The following is an 18,582-nucleotide window of genomic DNA, read 5'->3' as shown; positions in this document are numbered from 1 at the left end:
CCAGCTGAGCTGTGGTTTAAGAACAGCGCCACCTTTTGTCCAGTAACAGCATGTGCGAGTTGTGTGACTAAAGTTCAATTCAGACGTCTGCAGGAAATTTATCCAAACATGTAACTGGAAACCCCTTTTCTTATTTTGTTGAATTTTCTTTTAAAGTCAATTTTGACTTTTAAGTTGCTGCAGTTGTGTTGTACGCTCTTATTCCTTCAGTTTTCTTCTCTCATGTAAGATCAGGAACTGAAGAGCGAATCAAACTAAAAATATTAATAATTCGTCAGCCTTCTGTTGTTAACTCTGCTGCACAGATGGGCTGCTGAGGCGTACAGACGCCATGCTTCATCAAATTATTTGAACTGCAGACCTCAGTCTGAGGGTTTGTCTGCACACTCCATTCTGCCTCCTAAGATCATTAAACTGAGGAAGCAGGAAGATGTGATAGGAGCACCTGCTGACGCTAAAGCATAGAAAGCCTCATGCCTGACCGTGAAACCAGAAAGAGCCTTTTGTAGTTCTTTAAATGCAGCTGACACCAACCCTTTGACCTCTGAGGGAGGAAATAAAGATCAGATTGACTGCACTTCCCCAAAGATGAGGGAAGCCTTCAATGAGAATCAGTCAATGATGAAGACGTGGAGGTCAGAGAGCATGTCACATCTGAAGCTCCAGCTTTTTGTATGGATCTTTAGCGAGTTCTTCACACATTTACACTCATACATCCATCTGACTGGCTTTACTGGCTAAACCTTTGAGTCTATTGCTCTTAAAGAAGTCTGAAGCAAAAGGAAGATGAGCTGGACTGATTCAGACATGACCTCTGGATTATCTGGCTGAACTCGACCTGTCCTCAGTCCAGAGTTTCCCCCCCATGCTTTTCTCCCACTGACTGGGATCCATAATTCCCAGTTTCAGTCATTTAGGATAAAATAAAGGGACAAACAACAGAAGGTTTTAATGTAAATTATATTTAATCTGCAAAGTGCTTCTCAAAAACACAATTCCAATGAAATAAATGTGCAGTTTATTCTACACATGAGATCCTGTCACATGACTGTGCGTCAAACCATAGGCCAGAACAAAAGCACTCACACAGTCTCAATGAATAAAATGAACACCAGAATCTCTTCTCTGAAATTAAAATAAAAAAACTTATCTTTTAATTCAAAACAGACAAACATGTGAAACTGGACCAGTTCAGCTTTTGTACTTGGTGCTGAAGTGAGCGTTGACTTTGAGGATGGAGACGTAGAGCGTGAGGCCGACGAGGAAGAACTGCTGCTGCTCTTTCAGCCGGACCAGTTTCATCTTCACCTGCCCCTCAGAGCTGCGGTACACCATCAGGAAGTTGGTGCCGCTGTAGCCCAACGACTGCGACTTCTTCACCACGGAGATGGTAACCGGGGTGCTGACGCACCAGAAGGGTTTCTGGAACTCGTCCAGCAGGGTCAACGTCATGACGCAGCAGTTCTGAAGACAGAGTCAGAGCGAGACGTCACGGCGCGCCAAGTTATTCACACTAACATCACACCACCTATCACACATTTGTATTTGTATTCTATTTTTATCTTATTGTATATTTATTTTATTCTACTGTATATAGTATTTTATTTTATTCTATTCTGTACAGTTGTGTACTGTATTTATTCTTATTGTATTCTAATTTTTGCCTCATAACTTTTGCACTGTCCACTTCCTGCTGTGACAAAACAAATTTCCCACGTGTGGGACTAATAAAGGTTATCTTATCTTATACAACGACGTTAACACACGCAACACCACACTTTAACTGCAGCTTAAACTCAGACATCACATGTGTAAAACACGTCTGCACGAGTTCAAACATTTGGTTTCTTTGTCTGTACTGTGCAGAAGTCTTGAGCCAACCCTCATTTCTTTGTAATTTGGCGTTATAAGGTTTTTCCGTTGTTAGGGCAATTCACACCGACCTGTGAATCATTCAAGCTCACAGGATGAAGCTGTACTGTGTCTACATCCAACTCAGCAAGGAAACCATTTTAGCCAAACACACAACACAAACTGACATAAAACTGTATTTTTGCACCAAGGTGATTCCCAGAGAGCTGTTAGCCAAAAAAATGTCTTTCAGCATGATTTGCAGTGAGTCTCTAAAAAAATAAATAAATAAATAAAATAAAGAGCAAACTGGACAAATGGAAGATAAAGCCTTAAAAAATAAATAAATAAAAAATACACACTGGCATTTCAAAATCCTATGTCACCTTGTTGAGAGGTAGCTTGAGACCTCTGCACAGCACTATAAATCTCTGAATCATGTGTGTCAGACGGCTGTACCTCTACCGAGCCTTCCAGCTTCTCCCACTTCCAGGGCACACGGATGCTTCCAGACAGTGATCGGTGCTGGGACACATTAGTCCTGCTGATGACCTTCATTTCAGCAAGTCCCTGTTGAACTGACCACAGGCCAGAGAGTGTTGGTGATTTAAAATTTTTCACTTACTCCTCAGTTTGTTGATTGTAGAGTTTCCATAATGTGAATCCACCAAGTGTGACCATCCGCGCTCCATGTGACAGGATGGAAGTTACCGATGTCGTTACATACGGTGGAAAAACAGCTGTTTAAAAAAAAAAAAAAAAAAAAAAAAAAAAAAAAACAACAACCCTCGACAGACAACATGGCGCCCACCCCTAGTCTTTACCTGACATTATAAGAACAAGTCAATGTATAACTCAACGCAGCACAAATGTAAGGAAACAGAAATGAGTGTAAATCCTAAGATCAGAGTCTAAAGTGCAGTTTCTTGGCTCGTTTTAAATTAAAAAAAACAAACAAACAAACAAAAAGTTACATCTGCTCTTTTGTGAAAGACTCCCTGCTTAACAGGGAATGTAATCTCATTACTCCGTGATTACTTGTGCTGCAGGAGAGCTGGCAAAAGTGTCCCGACATGATCTGGGTCCTGGTATTGTGCAGGACGAAGTGCAGAGTGTAGCCGTGGAGACCAAATTTAGGGTCACGGTCGTCCACGGGGGGCGGGTCCAAAGGTTCGGAATATGGGCTGCAGGAAGGGACAAATGAGCATTAACACAAAACTGAATATTAAACAAAGTTTCTCTTAAACTGATGACAGACGTACAAATCCGGCCCATTTATTGTTAATATTATTTGGCATCACAGGAAAGCCAGGCTACTGATGCTGGCCTCTGTTTTAAAGCAGGACCACTTCCTTAAACTTACCAGACTGGAGATCCCAGCAGAATCTTCTCCACCAGCTTGTGGAAGTGCAGGTTGATCATGATGAAGGCTATGTTGCCCCGACCCTACACACAGAATCTTCTTTTACTTTTATAATTCATTTTATTCTAATAAAAACATACAAGTTAACGTTACAGAATTAGAGGCTTCACTGCAGAAGAACTACTTAAAGATGTTCTGTTATTTTAGGAACACTAACAGGAAAAACTGCATTTAAAAACACACAGAAATTCACTCAGGAATTAAAACTAGGGGTGGGACTCTTTATAATTAAGTAATTAATCTTGAACAATCACATTTCATCACATAAGAAAAACTGCATTTCAATGCAAAACAGAAAAAAATATAACATCCCTAGCCAAAATTAAGCAGACTTATTTTAAATACTTTAAGTACATTTTCAAAATGGTATTGTCTTTAAATAATAAAAATTTCAACATAAAGTGCAGTTTTTCTTCTTAATAAAAAGAAAAAAAAAAAAAAGAAAAAAAAAAGAAAAAACGCAGAAACAAAAGGGTATTTGACCAGCTTCACCTTTGAACTCCGAGTAACCTTAGCCAACTTTATTTTGTACATTAGGTTAAAACGGTGTGATCATCGACCATTTCAGTGGAAAAAAAAAAACAAAAACAAACAACCAACAAAACCCCATTGGACTCACAATACCTCCATTCTCATTTACGGTCCTTCTCTCAGCCAATTACTGTCAACTTAGACAAACTAGACTGTTCACATTCGCAGAGCTCAGTGCAGTTCTCCTATTTGTTACTATGTGACTGTTAGGGTCGCTGACCTCTAGAGGCTCTCCCCATGTGAGAGCTTTTTCTCCTGTGTTTCAGGTCTGCCTCATAAGCCGCAGCTGAGATGTGTTGCAGCTCATCAGCCACTGAATAAAGACTGACGTCTCGAAAGGACCTAACTGGAAAACGCCTTTCTTCAAATTAATTGCAATTGACACGTTAAATTCCCACCTTGATTTAAAAGTAATTTAATAATCAGCAGATAAACATGAGATGTTAAACAGATTATAAAATGTGCATCTAAACTTACAACACCTGCATTTAAAACTCCAGAGCCACAGAAACGTTTTGGTTCCTTTAAAGAGTTTTGTTAAATATTTACCCTCCAGAAGCCGATGACGACTCCCGGCGACAGACACGCAAGCCTGATCTGTCCGTCTTTGCCAGTGAGCTCATACGGATGGGTCCTCATATCCAGGTTTAAAATCAGAGAGCGCCAGGCCAGCCTGGAGGAGGAGGAGAGCACACCTGACCATCAAATTTAATTACTGACAGAATTCAAAAGGATGAATGAATTTGATAAATGACATAAAAGTATTAAAGGCCCAGAGTGAGGGCTTCATACTACCAGATATTTTTACACACACACACACACACACACACACACACACACACACACACAAAAAAAATAAAATGAAGTCAGTTAAATAAAAGTAAAAGCATTTAACATTAACAGAGCATTCTTTCCATGAAGGTGTTTAGTATCAGTTTTCACTTTTTGTGATCAGTTGACGACGTCAGCTCACTGTTGCAGTTTTAAAGGTCAATGATGGTGCGTCGTTACTCTGGAACATGGTCGATCTGCTCCTTAATATGGGTGGATACTCCATCTAACCATCACCAGAGGTCCACAACCCTGTTTGTCTGAACCTCATTAAATTCATGTCTAGAACTTCCTGCTAGCAACTACAGAGCATCTCCAGACTCTGCTCGTCCTCTCAGGCACGAAACCCTCAATCACACCTTCATCACCTCCAGCCTGGAGTGCTCTGCCTATCAAAGCCCTCCACATGCTGCACTTAGCTCAGGACTTTGCTTTGAGGTCTTACATGCCTTCGCTGACGAGAACAGCGGACTCCCGGCACATCGTTTTCAAACCCCCCGCGGTCTTTCACTACTCAGGTTAAACATGATATACAAGTCACAAAAATGTTATTGTATGGCTTTTTTTTTCCAGTGTTTTATTTGTTCCTGAGTAAATTGGTCTGGTGAGAATAAAGTTATAGTTTTCACATAGCTGAATCAAACAGAACACAGATTAAACAGAAGTGTGAGATGGTAGCGAATTTACTCCGGTGTCCTGTTATATTTGAGGGGGCAAGAAGCAGACGGCTGACTTTAAAACTCTACCGAGACAATCTGCAAAATTCATTAAAAGTTTAATAAACGATCATATTGTCTTTTTTTTAAAGTTAGCACATACCTTAAACACCTAAAGCTGTAAGCTAATGATAGTTATAACAGCAGATGCATGCTGGTGCAATGAGCTGTACGTTTTAAGTCCAATGGATGCATGATCTGATTAGTTGACTATCACAATAATCGTTTGTGGCAGCCCTACTGTCATTAAACTCCCAAATTTCCTTTAACCCTTTAAAGCCGGTCGGAGCAGGCACGCTCCGTTTTGCGTAACAATTTTTAAATCCCGGTAGAACCGGAACCACGTAAGCTAGCGCAATAATTTTTTTTGCATATGAAACCAGATGAGTTGTACTTACATCTTATGCCATCAGATTGTGCTAGGCCACGGTTTCCTTCCACATAAAGCTTTGCAAAAATTGCATAAAAAGCGCTTGCAGGAACAAAAACATAATATTCCAGAAACGGGCTTTGCTGATCCGATTAGCTGTTCAGAACACTTCCTCCATTGAAATAGACGTCAGTGCGAACTATCGCATGTCCGCCATTACCTCCCCGAAACCGGAAGTGATGTCATTTTCGTGGAAAATGTAGTTTTTTTACTTGTAGGCCTTATAAGCCTTTACTGGTGTTTTTAAAAGTCATGTTTGACTTTATGCTTTTCTGAATAGTTTCTAGGATGCTTAGAACTCGAATTGCACTGCTTTAAATATTTTATTTTTATGCACATGCTGTTTTCTCTGCAAATTTGCATTATAGGATTGGTTTTTGTTTTTTCTGCAGTATATAAAAATTGGTGTATCTCAAAAATAAAACTATGAAAGCACTCAAAATAAGTTTCCTGTTGTAAACTATTTTTTGCAACTTTTTTGTATTTAAAATTTTGAGGGATAAACCTCTTAAATTTAGAGTAGAAAATGTGTTTAAAAAAAACAAAACAACAATTTTCACATTTTTTGTAGTTTATTGCACTTTTTTGCAATTTATGTAGTTACTATGGACTTAATGCATACATATTATTAAAAATTGGGCTATAATGGTTGTATTGATGTATAGCAACTTGAAATGCTCCCAGAAATGGCTCCACAGCATGTAAAAATATAATATAAGCTCTGGCGGACTTGGTTCTATGGTAGGTCTTAAAGGGTTAAAATCCTTCTCCTCACCTATAAATCCCTCCATGCTCTTGCCTCCCAGGATTTATCTGATCTTCTCTTACATCCCATCTCAGATTCTACCTTCCACAGATAAAAACTTACTATTCAACCCTCAGACTGCAGTCTTTCAGAGACAGCCTTCAGTGCTCTTGAATGCTGCCTGCTCACTGACACCTTTGACTTTTTGTATAAAGCGGCCCTGGGTTCCAGTTTTGTCTTATTATTATTCTTAAATATAGAGAATAACACAGAGATACAGCTCTGTGGCCGTCTTACTTCTCCTTCCTGACTCCGTAGAGCTGGATGCTGTTGATGTCTTGGTAGGATGGAAGGCGGCCTCCGCTCCAGTGGACAATCATGGAGGACTCGAAGTAGTGCCCTCGGGTCTGCTCCAGCACGACCACCTGACCCCAGTGAGTGTGCAGCATCAGCTCCCAGCTCACATTCAGGTTCCTGCAAAAATCCAGTGAATAAATCTTTATTACACATACAGGAAACACGGGCCGCCCCGGAGTTCAACCAGGAACCATTTTAGTGACTTAAACAACCATTTATCCAGTTATGGGTCACAAACTCATGAAACCGACTAATCGAGCCTGAAATAAAGAAACAGAAACACTTTTGGAATAACCTGAAGAGGTAGCGGCTTGTACCTGAGCACCCACTCAGTCTGCTGGGGCAGGCCGGTGAATGGGCCGATGTCTCTCAGCTCTCCTCTCCACTTGTTCATCTCTCGCCCAGTTATCATCCTGAAGTACATCCACTTCCAGCAGCTCGTCAATCGATCCTCCGCTGGCTCCATCTTCACCGCCACGTTGCCCGCCGCTTTTGGCTTCCACCCAAACTCTGACATGTAGATCCTGTACCACAAGACGCTGGAGAGAAAAATGTTTCTTTTGCATGTTTCTGCTGTTTGTGCAGGAGCTTCTAATCTCACCACCTGGTGGGTAGATGAATCCTTCCACCTGCTGGCTGCAAGGGTGTATTACTCCAAGTGTTTCTAGGCTGTGTTCATGTTGCAGCTCGGCAGGTTTTGATGTTGTGAATTTAAAACGTCCTCCCAATTTTTTAGGACAGAAAACAATCACAGGTCTGTTTGTTGCATTTACATTTTTAAAAAGTATTAAGCACTTTCAGCTGCTTCATAGAGCCCTGCATATTTAACACAGTCCACATTTAATGAAAACTAAACTGAGATGCAGGCACTGCTGGAAATCCGGGCGCGTAAAATTCAGGATATACTGCTGAACCCATCTGATGCAAGGCTGTGCAGGTGTGCTTCGTCTTACTCGTCATTGGTGAGCTGGTAGAAGAGCTTGCTGACGTGGCTGATGCAGAACAGCGAGGACACGTCCAGGTACGACAGAATCTTGTGCAGAATCTCAGACGGCATCCTGGAGAAAAGATGAGCAGAAAACACGGTGAGGCCACAGAAATTTAGGATTTTTGTGCCGGTCGCAAAAATTTACCTGTACCTTTTAAAGGAGCCCTACTGTGCATGATTTTGCATGATTCACAGTCCAAATATCCTCAGTTATGTTATCCTGGGCTTTGTGCGGCCTGGGAGTGGGCAGATTGATCCAAATATCTACAGTATTGATTCCATTATTGCCATTAGAGTCAATGTTAACTTCAGTGATAGGAATAACGGCATTAACAGTAGCGGCGTTACTAACAGCGTTACTTTTTTCAGAAACTAGTAATTTAACTAATTACTATTTCTATTGTTATAATAATAATAATAATAGATTGGATTTATATAGCGCTTTTCAAGGCACCCAAAGCGCTTTACAATGCCACTATTCATTCACTCTCGCATTCATACACTGGTGGAGGCAAGCTACGGTTGTAGCCACAGCTGCCCTCGGGCAGACTGACAGAAGCGAGGCTGCCATTTCGCGCCATCGGCCCCTCTGGCCAACACCAGTAGGCGGTAGGGTAAAGTGTCTTGCCCAAGGACACAACGACCAGGACAGAGAGCCCAGGGATCGAACCGGCGACCTTCCGGTTACAGATACGCTTCCCAACCCCCTGAGCCACGGTCGCCACAGTAACTCACAATGAAGTTACTGTTACTAACAAGAAAATGTGATGCAGACGAGTTACTATTTTTCAACACACAGACTATTGAAGCTGTCTTCAGCTAACTAGGAGCTGAAGACAGCTTCCTGGCAGCACACAAGTGCTGCTGATTGGCTGAGGAGGAATAAAGTAGTCATGGCAAACCAATCACATGACCAGTTTAAGATGACATAGCAACAAGATGCTATGTCAACCCAAGACAACCCTGAGTGTCTTTTTGTGTTAAAAGTGGGGACTTTAAACAACATTCCAGTTTTTAAATTGTGTTGGGAAAAAAAAAAAAAAAAAAAAAAAAAAAAAAAAAAGAGTTATGATTAAAATAAAATATTTGTGATGTTTTTTCCTGAATATTATGGTTATGTCTACTGAAGAAAAGGGAAAAACTGTTTTCTAAAAAAAAGCGCTTGCAAGAAATCTTGCAACCAAAAAAAAAAAAAAAAAAAAAGGAAAAGACAAAGAAAGCGAGAGAGTGTGTTTTGAGATGTGAGAGATTTGTGACACTTAGCATCTTCGGAGTGTGTAGTTAGTGGGTTGTGAAGACAATCATTTTGTTTTGTGTGTCAGAACAATGAGGTGACTGTTGAACGTCACTGTTGCTGCCAAAAAGCCACCAAGACAGATTACAGTGTAAACCAGGGGTCGGCAACCCTAGGCACACGTGCCACAGCTGGCACGCGAAGGGTTAACTGATGACACGACCATAGCTGGACTGGCCATCAGGCCGATGGTGATTTTTCGTTTTTATGGGCCGATGATTTTTTATTTTTTTTGTAACAGTATAAACACTGAAAGGTGGTGGATTGGCCAGATGCTGGTCGATGTGTAAAAATAACTCAGTTGTTTGGTGGTGGCTATGGCGGAGCTTCCACAGAGGCCAGCAGGTGGATGAGGGAAAGGGGAGGCAGGAGGAGGAGAGACCCGAGGCGCCCGCCGGTCCCAGTGTCAGGTGAACTGAATTTCAGGTAAGAAGTTATGACTGCAGACTATCTGGGTCAGATATAAAACAAGTTTAGGTGGAGTTTATTTTCGTTGTGCGAACTTTATTTTATTCATAAGGTTAGTTAGTAGAGTTTCCAACTGTCCCGTAAAAAATGGAATTGTCTCGTATTCAGAGAAAATATTACGCGTTTCATATTGAGTAAAGGAATACAGTTTGTCCCGGACTTCAGCTAGAATGAAAAAAGACAAAGCTGGAGTTATTCTGTGTCTTTATGCTGCTTCGTCTTCTCTCATTCTCTCCCCTCCCTCTCCTGTTTCTACTTCAATCATGAAACTGATCAATGATCAGCTGATCGGCTTTTCTGACGCAAGTCCTGTCTCTCTTGTTTGTTTATCGCCCACCCCTGGTGTAAACGCTGGCTCAAGGTGGGAAACAGTACGAATGATACACCACCTGCTGTCAAGTGCTCCTCTATCTTATAGTGGACAGAAATTATTTTTTGGAGTGACTCAAATAATTTCTGTGGCATCTTATTGACTCTTAAAACATGTTTGTGGTTGTTACAGTAAAAATAAATTTTCTCTATTCTGATTTTGTGTGTTAGTCTGACTGGACCAAATTGTGTTAATACAGTATGTCAAAATGAAAAACTAACTGTAAATTCAGATATGTGCGTTTGTCCTGAAAAGAACGATACCAAACAAGACAAGATAAATAGTTTCTAAAGGTGAAATGAAAGTAAATATAACTACTTTTTCAAAATAACTTGTCCAACACTGGTTAGCTTACCTTTCCACCAAGTTCACTTTGGGAAATTCTGCTTTTTTGTTGTCTGTCGGTGCTTCTCGACATCTACTTAAAAATGACGAGAAAAATAATCATAATCATTTTTAATCAAAATTTTAATTCAGTAATACATTAACTTAACGGGGGGGTATTTACCGGGGCTCGTTCCCGCCACACTGCCTCTGGTTTGGGGACTCTGAAGTCGGCCACCTACGGCCACCGGTCTGTCTTCTGCTCGGTCGCCTGGGACCTGGCCGTCCTCTTCCGCGACCCTGCTGCAGTCTCTCCAGAACTGGCTGGTTCCACTTGTTCTGAGTCTGGGGAAAGCTGCGGGAAATTTCACTCTCTTTCTCCGCCATGATGGATCCGTTTGAAGCTGTTGGCCGCGTTCACAATGAGGCCGTGGCTTCCGGACAGCTCTCACCTTCACAATAAGAGCCTTACCACTAGATGGCAGCCACGCGTTGGCTAAGCAGCTCCACAGATTCATGCAGCATTTCTTAAATATTTAGCATTATTCTACCGTTTTTAATCATTTACCATTACCTGTGCACATGTTTTATCCCAACAGAGGTGGCTCTAACAGCCATAAGAATAGTTTGTTCTACCCCTAACAATGGCATCCTTCACTTGGGTCCCTGTATATCTATGCCACCGGTGTCAAACTCCAGTCTCCAAGGGCCGGTGTCCTGAAACCTTTACATGTGGTCCTGCTGCAACACACCTGAATAAATTAGGTAAATCATTAGCAAGACTTTTGAACTTGACTGCATGCTGAGGTGACAATTCAGCCATTTGATTCATGTTACAGCAGCTCATCAGTGAATGAACATGGAGTAATAAAAGTCATTTGTAAGTACATTGTTGCAAACACTTACATTTATTTAAATTTACTTGAGTAGGATTAGGGAGTGCATGTCACCTCAACATGCAGTCAAGTTCTGTAGTCTTCCTAATGACCTACTAATTTTATTCAGGTGTGTCGCAGCAGGGACAGATGGAAAGGTTTCAGGACGCTGGCACTCGAGGACTGGAGTTTGACACCCTGATATGCTTTTTAATACTCTTTCTCTTATTTCTCTTTACTGCTGTACCACGTGTGAAACAAAATAAATAAATCAAGTACCTCTATTCTCTATTCTCAAGAAAGCCGTACAAGTTCTATTGTGTTATTGCAAATCTTGTCAAATTACTCAGGGATTCATATTTAATTTATTTTAGAAGTGTATAGCAGATAATCAGGAGATCCATTTCAATGTGATCAAACCACTTCACCTGGACGCAATGAATCAACAGCCATCTTGAAACAAATACGGGCACTTATTTGGACAGTTATTTTTGAATGATCCAAATTCAATTCCATTTTTAATGTTGAGCAGTGTTGACTTTCCTTCAAAAACGTGTTTTAAAACGATTCTTCTGGAAGTTCACTCTGATACATCTTTGCTCAGTTCATTGATGGTAACTGATACTGCTCTGCTGTAGGAGGCTGTTTTTGGTGAATGAGCTGTAGTCTGGGATCATGACCTGATTAGCAAGACTTGGTTAAAATTAGTAAAGTCGGTGTTGAGAATATTCTGGGTGTGGTCCCAGTCTGCTGAATTGACCTATTGTGTGTGTGTCTGTGTGTTACACAAGCATGCTACACTGTGTAATTTAAGTAAAAGCCATGAAACCTGAGATCACACATGCACACACACACTCACGTAGTGACTGAACAAACTTTATTATCTACACAACACTGCCCAGGAGCAGCAGCAACAAACCTCTCTTTGTCGGTCACATAAACATGTTTTTGGTCTCCAAGCAGCTTCATAAACACACACAGCCTGTAAAGTGATGATGTCCTCATATGGAAGACTGCGGCTGATGAAGAGCGTCGCTCTCCTCAGCATCACTGACAGCTTTCTGGGACTTACAGCAAAGAAAAACAAGTTGGTCAGAATTACTTGGTGAGTACATGGGCATCACATTTATTAATGTTCACTGTTCTTGTTGTCAAAGGAGCTTGCAAAGAAAAGCGTCTGGACTTCTTTAAGTTGCTTGAAGACGTTTCACCTCTCATCCGAGAAGCTTCTTCAGTTCTAAGGTCAAATGATGGAGAGTCCCAGATATAAACCTAGTGGGAGTAACCCCCCACAGAGGGACAAAAGGACCCCCTGATGATCCTCTAATCGCCTGAGCCAAGGTGTGTAACTGGGCGTGGGTCCCAATCAGCCAGAGTTTCGGGTGAGTTCATTGTGAAACCTGGCCCCACCTTATCATGCGAATTCCTGAGATCAGATGGCCCAGGATGTGAGTGGGCGTTAAGGCGTCTGGGAAGGGATCTCAAAACTGGATTATAGATGGCAGAGAGTTGGTGTCGTAAACCCCCGCCTCTGTTCAAAGATGGTCGCTCACAGTGGACATAGATGGCTTCTTTCACTCCTCTTTCAAACCATCTGTCCTCTCTGTCCAAAATGTGAACATTGGCATCCTCGAAAGAGCGTCCTTTGTCCTTAAGATGCAGATGGACTGCTGAGTCTTGTCCTGTGGAGGTGGCTCTTCTGTGTTGTGCCATGCGCTTGTGAAGTGGCTGTTTGGTCTCTCCAATGTAGAGGTCTGGGCATTCCTCGCTGCACTGTACAGCATACACCACATTGTTAAGTTTGTGTTTTGGCGTTTTGTCTTTCGGGTGAACCAGTTTTTGTCTGTGTGTTGCTGGGTCTGAAATGTCGTGCTTGGAGAAAACTCTCCTGAGTTTTTCTGATACACCGGCTACACAGGGGATGACAATGTTGTTGCGTCTGTCTTTCTTATCCTCCCTCGCTGGTGTCTGATCTTCTTTTCTGTGCCTCTTTGCTGACTTTAAGAACGCCCATTTAGGATAGCCGCACGTTTTGAGTGCTTCCTTTACATGTGTGTGTTCCTTCTTTTTTCCTTCAGGCTTAGAGGGAACATGTTCTGCCCGGTGGTGTAGGGTCCTAATTACTCCAAGTTTGTGTTCCAGAGGGTGATGGGAGTCAAAGAGGAGGTACTGGTCCGTGTGTGTGGGCTTCCGGTAAACTTCGATGTTGAGGTTGCCATTCTCTTCAATGTGCACAGCGCAGTCCAGGAAAGGCAAACAGTTGTCCTTTGTGTCTTCCCTGGTGAACTTGATGTTTTTATCCACAGAGTTAATGTGCGCAGTGAAGGACCCAGGTGTCGTCTACATATCTGTACCAGTGGCTGGGTACTCTTCCTTTGAAAGAGCCAAGAGCCTTCCTTTCCACTTCTTCCATGTAAAGGTTGGCTACAATAGGTGACACGGGGGAGCCCATGGCACAGCCATGTTTTTGTCTGTAAAAGCCTTCGTTGTACTTGAAATATGTAGTGGTGAGGCAGAGGTCTAACAGTGTGCAAATCTGATCGGGTGTGAAGTTGGTCCTGTCCTCCAAGGAGCTGTCTTCTTGTAGTCGTTTTCTGACAGTCTCCACAGCCTCCGTGGTGGGTATGCAAGTGAAGAGAGAGACTACATCAAAGGACACCATGGTTTCATCTGGATCCAGGGTAAGTTTCTGGACCTTGTCAGTGAAGTCGGTGGAGTTCTTGATGTGGTGTGGGGTTTTCCCCACGAGAGGAGCAAGGATGGTAGCAAGGTGTTTAGCAATGTTATAAGTGGCTGAGTTTATGCTACTGACTATGGGTCCACAGGACAAGACTCAGCAGTCCATCTGCATCTTAAGGACAAAGGACACTCTTTCGAGGATGTTCTTGTTCTTTTTCACTGATCTATTTTTAACCTCTGATTAAAGCTGCACATCAATGTACATGAATAGATACAAACTGGTTGCATAGACTCAAGCTACACAATGACTCCAAAAAGGCACAACCAAATGAAAAAAAAAAAGATGACCACAAAGAGTATCTTTCAGTCTGGCTGTCTCTCTTCTTCTGTGTAAAAGACATGGTGGCTGTGCACAAGGTTGTGCCCACTATCTCATAATCTGACCAAGATTATTTTTAGATTTGTTTCTAATGTTCTGTTTACATGAGTAACATTGCGCATTTCTGTCACTGTCTTTTATGACAGACCTGTAGCAGACTGCTGCTCACTGTGCAGGTGTAACATAGACAGTGATCACTCATTTAAAGTGAAAGTAGCATACCATGATAAACAATATATCTCATATGCTATACCTACCAATAATATGGATTATACACAACTTCAAATAGGAGAACATTACACTTATACATATACACTTCCGTGTATTCATAATACACTGAAAAAAAATTGTTGCCACGGAGAGAGAGAGAGAGAAAGTACCAGGGGCAGAAGGAACAACTGGAGCAGATGTGGAAGGTAAAGTCCAAATAGGATCAGAGGTCTCTGTCCAGAAGAGCACAGGCCTCGTAACAGCTAAGATACTGCACCAAACCCTCAAACTCCCAGGACTTTAGATTTTTTTTATTGTGTTTATGAAAAATAATACTAAAAACACCAATTAAAAACATGAACAAACAAACAAAACATAGTTATGGACACAAGTTGTTTCTTTTTTAAAATATAAATAATACATAAAGTATAAATGTTTATATATATTTTTTAATGATAATAATGATGATGAGAAGACGAAATAACAGTCATAACAGTGCATATTTTGTATTATGCTAACCTCCTAGGACCTGGCGTCCAAATATGTGCAGTGTTGGGTAAGTTACTTTAAATTAGTAACTTAATTACATTACTAGTTACTTCTGTCAAAAGTAACTCAGTTACTTCAAGTTACTCGCTACTTTCAAAGTAACTAGTTACTAGGGAAAGTAACTTTGGTTTTACTCAGAATTCTCTTGTTAATGTGTTGCTTCCGTAATTGGATACCCAGCAAGATTGCCAGTCTTCTAGCTTGCTTACTTGCCACAAGTGCACTGTGCCACCTACCAATAGAAAGGAAAAAATAATGTCCATATTTCCATGAGAGAAATCCCACGCCTAGACCGTCGTTGACCGCCGCCATGATTCTAGCCTACGTCACAGCGTCATGTACGCTTTTTACATCCAACACGAAAACTGTAGTCGTGGTGCTTTCGATTGTACTCAGAACTCGGAAATTCTGCCCTCCGAATAGGAAGATGTAGGTAACACCAGACTGCAGATGAGCTGCATACAGGGCTGGACTGGGACAAAAAATCGTCCCGGGCATTTTGACTAGAGACCGGCCCACCATTACAGGAATAATCGTAAAGCCTTTGAATGAAAACAAACACTGTTGTGACAGTGATGTACACTGTTTTGATGGTATATATGCATCAATCTATGAATCATTTGTTGTAAGATTCAGATAATTATTTTTTAAAAGCTAGACATTTTAAATGAGAATAAGAAAGAAAAGTATTTCTTTGTGCCCACATCTCCCTGTTAATGCCCTACATGCCCCCCTGGCAACACTTTGCTAGATCCGCACCTGCACAGTTACCAGCTGTCAGCTACCTAAAAAATGATCCTGGGGTTATTTGTCTCTCAGAAACAGCTCATAACTTCCCTTCAACTCATTCATGTCACCTAAAAGGTAAACCTGTTTCTCCATCACCTGTTCAGCTCTGATGATTCAGTAAGGACATCTCCTGGTTTCATCTTCATGTTTCCCTCTCACCACATATCCAAACCGCTATCATGACCAGCAGTTCAACATCAGTAACATCATAGCACCCACCCAGCTGTATAGAAACTCCATCATGCTAGCTAGTACGAAAAAGTCAGCATAACGAAAATAAACTCCACCTCAACTTGGTTCATATCTGACCCAGATAGACTGCAGGTCATAACTTCTTACCTGAAGTTCAGTTCACCTGACACTCGGACCTGCGGCCACCTCGGGTCTCTGCTCCTCCTACCTCCCCTTTCCCTCATCCACCTGCTGGCCTCTGTGGAATCTCTGCGATAGCCACCGCAAGAAGTAACGAATAACGACCCTATATAAATCCCAGTAATGATTAACGCGTTCCTGATTTTGGCATAATAACTAGTTACCGTGCTCGTTACCACAGTAATAACGTAGTTACTGTAACGCGTTAGTCCCTACACTGCATATGTGGACATCACATTTTGGGTTACTTAGACCAAAATACTCAACTTTGCTCTACAAGGGCCTGATATCCACTTATGAGCAATGTTCCCTCTAATTTTTCATGTGTCTGAGCGAACACACAAACTCCCTGAACGATCCCGTGGACCACTGTGAGCAACAGCAGATGTGTGCACTGTGGTCACGCCAGCATCAAATCCATCCAAGTTACATGGTTTATTAGAATAATCAAATTACAGCATTTACATTTATGTTAGACTACTTTTAATTAACTGCTTTAGCCCACTTACAATGAAAATTTAAAATAAATGTTGTTCATGACCTGTGCAGTATGTTAACACTATTGGAAGTAAAAAAGCTCTGCCTCGTATTATGAGTATGAGTCTGTGGTCTGGGAGAGAGTCCTGTAACTCTCTGTCTGCAAAATACAGTAAACAATGACCAATGTTGGGCAATTAATTATATAGTTACTTCTTCAAAAAAGTAACTGAGTTATGCAAACAACAAAGTTTTTTGCAGCTGTTTACCTAAAAATGCAGCCAAGGCGTTTTTTTAAACAAACATTTCAAACTATTTACAGAACAATCAGCTGTTCTGCATCAAATTTGATGCCACACAAATTATTTGTGCAACTCCCAAAAATAATTTCTCTCCACTATGAGATGAAGGAGAACAGTCTGATACCTGCAGGCCTGACAACAGGAGATGTATCACTCCTGTAACACCTGTAACATTCAGCAGCCGCCTCATTGTTCTGACACACACAACAAAACAGTGGCTACACTACACACTAACTACACAAGATTTGCGCTAAACGTCGCAAATGTCTCACATCTCAAAACACCGCTGTCACTCCTAAAACATCCCCCCTTCCTAAACAACTAAATGCCATGTTGCCATATCATTTTTTGATTGGTCAACATGGTACATTTTTCGACCAATAGGAAAGGGTGGGGGTTTTGGGCGTTGTTTTTGCTCACAGGCGAAGAGTGCTTTCGAGCGTTTTACTTATAAAAGGCCGTTTGTTTCTCCTGCAGTAAATATAAACAACGATAGTATTCAGGAAGAAAACCAAACATTGCAAATATTTTTATCATAACTCTGGTTTTATGTGGCCTATCAACACAATTTAAAAACTGGTATAAAGTCCACACTTTTCCGTCAATTGTTCGGTCTGTCCTGCTCACATCTCCATTGGTTGTACACATTGTCATTAGGCTTGTCATCATCAGAAGCCACGTGGCTTCACTCCACATCAGCCACGCTGCTTTGCTAGCTAAAACAGTGTCGGGACATAAGGACGCTGTCATAGCCTGTCAATGACGTTGATTAGCTGCCTATATATGAATGTGAATTGGCTGGACTATGGGATAAGGTGGCATCGTTCTAATCCCATACGGGAGCAGCCAGTCACTTACTGACTAACACTGCAAAACAGAATTGTTAAAGTATTAATTTTAATTTTTTGCGCCCAACGCAGATTTTCTGTGCAGAGACCATGTCAGCAGTGCGCAATTGCTCACCCACGCAGCTTAGAGGGAACATTGCTTACGAGGACATTATATTACTACTGTTCTATCGAAATTTTAAATGAATATCCTAATATGTGGCTCTCATTTTTCTTAGAAACAAAAATTAGCTAAATTAGGTAAATTAAAAATGCATGCCGTGGAAGAGTTCGGGTGGTTTAGGAGGTTAAATTAAATTAAAATAGATTAGATTAGATTAGATTAATGTTTTAAAATGAATAAAATGAAGAAATATTCAATATTATCTCATATTATTTCACATTTTATATTTCTTATATATTTCTTTATTCTTTACATTATCTTTTTACATTTTTATTTGTTTTTTACATGATTAATTACTGTGTTTAATATTCATCATCACCAATGTACTATTTATCATTTGAAAATCTAATATAATCCGTTATTATTACTATTATTATTATTATTATTATTATTATTATCATCATCATTTATTGCTACTACTACTGTAACATATATCGGTGATTTAACAGTAAACTATTATAAATAACAAAATTAATTTATTATTTGTTTTTGTTTGTTTATATTTAAATGAGGCGATGGAAGCACTAATGCGTCTCTAATTGTCTCGGGGTCTGAAGGAGCGAGAGGAGGAGAAGTGGGAGGAGTAGGTAGAGGAAGAGGAGGGGTGGCTA

At 41.0% G+C, this 18,582-nt stretch overlaps 1 protein-coding gene across 1 annotated transcript; it reads right to left on the bottom strand.

Moving 5' to 3' along the window:
- Window positions 1-1,191: 1,191 nt before the first annotated feature.
- On the bottom strand, window positions 1,192-10,715 carry LOC146614950 (F-box only protein 15-like). Its single transcript, XM_085375736.1, has 10 exons — window positions 10,513-10,715; window positions 10,360-10,425; window positions 7,838-7,942; window positions 7,202-7,423; window positions 6,825-7,001; window positions 4,355-4,478; window positions 3,215-3,297; window positions 2,890-3,035; window positions 2,311-2,429; window positions 1,192-1,464 (listed from the first exon to the last, which is right to left on the bottom strand). The coding sequence occupies exons 1-10, from the start codon at window positions 10,713-10,715 to the stop codon at window positions 1,192-1,194; spliced, it is 1,518 nt and encodes a 505-aa protein (XP_085231862.1).
- Between the last annotated feature and the right edge of the window lie 7,867 nt (window positions 10,716-18,582).

The sequence above is a fragment of the Diplotaxodon limnothrissa genome, linkage group LG17 (assembly GCF_057381915.1).
Source record: "Diplotaxodon limnothrissa isolate DT_005_m linkage group LG17, D_limnothrissa_male_GT1.1, whole genome shotgun sequence".
Taxonomy (NCBI): domain Eukaryota; kingdom Metazoa; phylum Chordata; class Actinopteri; order Cichliformes; family Cichlidae; genus Diplotaxodon; species Diplotaxodon limnothrissa.
Note: the sequence above shows the minus strand (reverse complement) of the source record. Positions and strands in the feature narration are given on the sequence as shown.

Excerpts from the sequence above, each read along its gene's own strand:
- LOC146614950 (XM_085375736.1), bottom strand. The coding sequence starts at position 10,715 with ATGGCGGAGAAAGAGAGTGAAATTTCCCGCAGCTTTCCCCAGACTCAG. Across the intron at positions 7,943-10,359 it reads AAAGTGAACTTGGTGGAAAG|GATGCCGTCTGAGATTCTGC; the intron begins GTAAGCTAACCA and ends TCTTTTCTCCAG. Across the intron at positions 1,465-2,310 it reads AGCTGGAAGGCTCGGTAGAG|AACTGCTGCGTCATGACGTT; the intron begins GTACAGCCGTCT and ends CTCTGTCTTCAG.